Raw genomic sequence first — 5,523 nt, forward strand, 5'->3', positions numbered from 1 at the left:
GAGAGAGAGAGAGAGAGAGAGAGAGAGAGAGAGAGAGAGAGAGAGAGAGAAGAGGGAGGAAGGGAGGGAGGGGGAGAGAGAAAGAGAGAGAGTTCTTTAGGCCGCCAGCTCACAAAACATAAAATAACCTGGAGACATTGTTAATTATGTAGGCTCGGCCTTAATTTAGGCTTGTTCCTAAATAGTTGTTAATACTTAAGTTAACCCATTTCTATTCATCTATGTGTTGCCACGTGACTCATGACTTTTTATCTCCTCTCCTGCATGTTTGTTCTCTCTGCCTCCAGCTTGCGACTTCACCTTTCTTCCTCCCAGAGCGCTCTGACCAAAAAGTCTGCCTTATACCTCTTGCCTAGCCATTGGGTGTTTAGCATTTTATTAAATGAATCACAGTGGCACCACTTCACACAGTGTAAAGAAATATTCCAAAACAATAGAGAGAGAGAGAGAGAGAGAGAGAGAGAGAGAGAGAGAGAGAGAGAGAGGTAAAGATCCTGAGAGCAAGCTGAAACTGCAGCTGTGAGAGACAGAGCTCAACCGGAAACAAGGACTGGCAATTCACAGCCTGTGGTGGGTGGCATAGCTCCCATATTTGCATAAGTAGGTTGAGGATTTGGGGTTTTGGTAAATTGATTGTTGTTTTGGTTTGGCTTTTGGTTTTTCAATGCAGGGTTTCTCTGTGTAGCCCTGGCTGTCCTGGCACTAGCTCTGGAGACCAGGCACAAATTCCAAATTGAGATCTGCCTGCCTCTGTCTCCCGAGTGCTAGGATTAAGTGTGGGCACCACCACCTCGCATTTGATTAAGGATTTAAGGTACTAACATTATAGTAGTATAACATTATAGTAGTGCTATAATGAAGCACTACTAGGCGCAGTTATGAAGGGAAGGGCAGGCAGAAGTACAGCTACGGAAGAGGTCCCAGAGGAAGGAGACTACAGGGTTTGTGATGTCTAAGAACATGGACAGCAGGAAGGAAAGTGTAAGAAAACAAAGGAGACTGGCCAGAAAGCAAAATACTCGAACCTTTGGAGGGAGAGTAGTTCCAAGTGCAATCAGGAAACCCGGTGTGCTCTTAGGATCACAGTGAAGCTCAACAGGGGAACTTGCTCATTGCTGCTTCTAGAGCAGAGGGTTGTACTGACTCCGCAAACAGAATTACTAGGTGTGTCTGTGGATCTAATAAAACAACTTACCATTAATGATTCAATGTGTGTTATAGGAGACCTGGAATCAGACAACTTTAGCAAGCTTCAGTCTTCAACCGCAGTAATACGAAATATGAATGACCAAGTTCTCTTTGTTGACAAAAGAAATCCACCTGTGTTTGAGGACATGCCTGATGCTGACCAACATGGTACTTTTCTCTGCCTATTTAAAAACATGATGACCACCCGCTTCTCCCCACTCCATTTACTGCCCACGTTTTCAAATGTCAGGTCCTGTCCTCAGATGGAAATTCACAATAGTAAACATAATTCCACTTTAGAGAGCACCCTTTTTTTAGATGGAGCCGGGGGGGGGGTAGATGCAATAAAGACACTGGTAGAGGTGACCCCTCTCTGGGTCTATGGGAGTATCCCCGGTTACCTATATCAATTGTATTCTCCATAGAAGAACCTTCTCAAATTGGATCATTCATCCCCACTGGTTATAGCTGAGAATACTGCTGACACCATCAAAACTCAAATGAAAAGTAAAACACAAGCATTTCAAATGAATATCTCTTCCACCAGAGCATGAGATTGTCTCAAGACATAAGTTCCAAATATCCCAGTTTGGGGCCTAGTTGAATGTATATTCTTGAAAACAAAAAAAGAGACCTATCCTAAGTTTTTTTTTTTTCTTAACAAATGCTTTTAATTCTCTATTGGATATTTAACAATTAAACATAGTCTTTAGACTCAGAATAACATTCTGCTTTGGGATTGGCTTTATTTTTGATTTGAAACAGGATCTCATTATGTACCCCTGGTACATAATCCTGGAATTCACTTTGTAGACCAGGATGACCTAAAAACTCACAGAGATCATCCTGTCTCTGCCTCCAGAGTGCTGGGATTATAAGTGTCTACATTCACACCTGGCAGGGTTTGTGATATCTTTAACACACTCAAGAGAAATATCAGAAATCAAGAAAAATGTCAAACTATCTTTAACATACTCAGAATATTTTACCACACTCATGTTGCACACCTACGGTTTATACACCCTGTAAGTGTAATTTAAGGGGAGTGTGGCCAGCTGGGCTTCAGGTCTGTTGGCCGTCAGGCCAAACCTTCACTGCATGGTTGTGACTGACCTATTCTTTGGTTAAATTTCTATAGATGCCAGTTTGGGGGAGGGGAAGTATTCCAATTAATGGTCTCATTTATTAATATTTATTTCAGCTAATGGACCCCAGACCAGACTGATAATATATATGTATAAAGATTCTGAGGGAGGAGGCATGGCTGTGACCCTCTCTGTGAAGCATGGAGAAATGTCTACTCTCTCCTGTAAGGACAAAGGCATTGCCTTTAAGGTAAGATTCGGTTTCACTTTGATTTTAGTCATATTAATGGACAAATTATAAACGTCAGATATCCTCAGACCAATTGTCTAGAGCCCAAAGAGCAGACACAACCACTGAAGTGGATGAGTATGGGGAGCTGTCCACCCCTTCAGTCTAGTGTGCTGATACTCGGTGGTCTCATTTTGTCTCTGAGTCTGTCTGAGAGGAAGAGACGGCTGAATGTATTCAAACTGGGTTTCTTGTATCCCAGGCTGACCTCAAACTCAGTATATAGTTGAGGGTGACCTGGAACTTTTAACTTTCCATTTATATTCCCAGATGTTAGGATTACAGGTGTGTGTCCTGTGCCAGGTCTCATGCTCAGGAGCTCCCACTAATGTAGACGTTATCCATCGTTGCTATAGACTAGGTTCTGGTCAGACCCAACTTCATTTCCCTGTCATATGGCTAGAGTTTGTGGCCAAGGATCACTTCTTATTTAGATCTTAAGCCTCGCCTTGGTCCTAAATCATCTCCTGAAGCTTAAAGTTTCTGTCTAAGTGGTGGTTTACCAGGCATAGCTTAGAAGCCGATGCTAATAAGAGAGCACCTCATTCTACCATTAGTCATGGCCAATAATAGATTGATAAATATCCAAGAACTATGGCTGTCAATTTAACTAGTTCCATTGAAAGGACACCTTCCGAATCTTCTATGCATATTAAGAAGATAGAATCATTTTTAATTCTAGAGGTTTCTTTTTTTTTTTTTTTTTTTTGGTTTTTCGAGACAGGGTTTCTCTGTAGCTTTGGAGCCTGTCCTGGAACTCCCTTGGTAGACCAGGCAGGCTGGCCTTGAACTCACAGAGATCCGCCTGCCTCTGCCTCCCGAGTGCTGGGATTACAGGCGTGCGCCACCACCGCCCGGCTAATTCTAGAGGTTTCTTGGTCAGTCCATAGGATCATGGGGATCTTTGCTTCCATGTGGTCAAATTTAATTCCAAACTATCACTTCTATGAAAACATAGAAGAACCTTGGGCAGTTCTCATATTTTCTAATACATCCTAAAAGGAAAACAAGATGTGAGAATAGATAAAACCAGGCACTCCTAGAAGTTAACAGCTCCGGTGGGAGAGACTACAGTTTCTAGTCAGCTAATCCTGACTAGGACCCTGGTGTCTGGACAAAACATACAGGAATCAGTGCTTATACTAAACTCAGGACAGAAGGGAGAGACTACTGTGCACTGTTATGCTTGGAAAGCAGAGTCAGGGGCCACAGACTGAGTCTGTGCAGCTGGGCTATTGGGGAACCCAAGACTCAGCTAGAGAACAGCTGCTGGTCTAATCACACTACAGTGTAGTATCAGGATCACAGAAAGAAGGAGCTGAGATTCGGACACCTCCCGCACCTCTCATGATGATTCAGAAACTAGAGCTACTGAGCCAAAGTGGGGAGTTCGTCAGTGTGTTAGCTAAGAACAACTAAAGAAGACAAGAACTGAAACTACCCCGATGAGATGGTCATCTCTGCTAGAACTTCTCTTCATCATTAGCATACCTGGACTCCTTGATGGAAGAGAACAAAAGGAAACTCTGGGCATAGGGGAACCAGGAGGCCTGTGTGTTGATGAGGGTGCCAGGTGGAAAAGGTCAGAACGGACAGGAAAATAGGAAGTTAGGAATTAAAGAGAAGCAGTCAGTACTTCTACCTTCAGAGAGTTTTTTTAACTCCTGAAAAACGTAAAGCTGCTTCAGGTCTGTTTAATAATACACTTCTAAATAAAGTGCACATATTAAAACTGTTAAAAATAAATAAATAAATAAATAAATCATGTCAAACGGAAAAAAAAATAAAACTGTTAAAGGCATTTTTAAAAAATTTCATTTTCTGTATGCACAACTGTGTGTACATGTGTTTCTTTGGAGGCCAGATTGGGAAGCTGGATCCCCTGGTGCTGGAGTTTGGGTATTTGTGAGCTTCCTCATGAGGGTGTAAGCGCCAAATACCAGGCTCTGAAAGACCAGAACAGGAAGCCATCGCTCTGGGCTCAGTCACCCCTTACAAAGAGTGTAATGTTGGATGGTGCACATCCCTTTCTGCTCAACACTTGAGAGTCAGAGGCAGGGAGACTTTTGTAAGTTTGAAGCTACCCAGATCTAAATGAGTTCTCGAACAACCAGGACTGTTAGACCGAAAAACTCTGTCTCAAAAAACAAACTATAACAAAAATTATGTAATGTGTGTTTTCTCCACAGGAAATGGATCCACCTGAATATATCGACGGTACTAAAAGTGATCTCATATTCTTTATGAGAAGTGTTCCAGGACACAATAAGATGCAGTTTGAATCTTCACTATACAAAAGACACTTTCTAGCTTGCGAGAAGGAAAAAGAATTTTACAAGCTCATACTGAAGGAAAAGAGTGAAAATGGGGATAAATCTGTAATGTTCACTGTTACTAGCTTACCTCAGAGTTAGGTATTAAGCATTTTTGTGTACCAGAAAGATGACTAGATTACATGAGCCTTATGATAATCCATTCTGTGTTGCCATAGCAAAATACCTCAGGCTGCATAATTTATAAAGCAAACAGGTTCATTTGTCTCACGTGTCTAGTCCAATTCCTACGTCCTGGTGAATGGCCCTGGCTGCATTACAGCATACAAGATGAAAGGAAAGGAATCAGCTGCATGTGAATTAGCACATGGGTGAGCCTCACTTCATAGCAACTCATTCTTGAGAGAGGCTTCAGCCCTTCCCAATGCTGGAAGCCTCGGGAGCTGTTCACCTCCCACCTCTTTAATATATCACCACCTCAACACGGTTATACTGGCGATCAAGTTTCCAGCAAATCTATTCACGTGACAGTGAAATAGATACTAATAATGACCTCAACATGCCATTTAAGTATGATACTAATTATGATATTTTTTAAGTAGCACTTATGGGTTAGTGAGATGGTTCAGTGATTAAGAGCACTTGCTACTCTTCCAGAGGGAGATACACCACACACACACAATATATA

General features: G+C 42.1%; 1 protein-coding gene across 1 annotated transcript in view; it reads left to right on the forward strand.

Moving 5' to 3' along the window:
• The window catches only part of LOC101991057 (interleukin-18), a 27,373-nt gene extending 22,293 nt beyond the window's left edge, over positions 1-5,080 (forward strand). The window contains exons 5-7 of the mRNA XM_005347301.3: positions 1,222-1,356; positions 2,390-2,523; positions 4,752-5,080. Coding sequence (XP_005347358.1) covers positions 1,222-1,356; positions 2,390-2,523; positions 4,752-4,976 — 494 coding nt within the window. The 3' untranslated portion in view covers positions 4,977-5,080. The remainder of the gene's footprint in view (positions 1-1,221; positions 1,357-2,389; positions 2,524-4,751) is intronic.
• Positions 5,081-5,523: the final 443 nt, after the last annotated feature.

Source organism: Microtus ochrogaster, chromosome 5, assembly GCF_000317375.1.
Source record: "Microtus ochrogaster isolate Prairie Vole_2 chromosome 5, MicOch1.0, whole genome shotgun sequence".
Lineage (NCBI taxonomy): Eukaryota > Metazoa > Chordata > Mammalia > Rodentia > Cricetidae > Microtus > Microtus ochrogaster.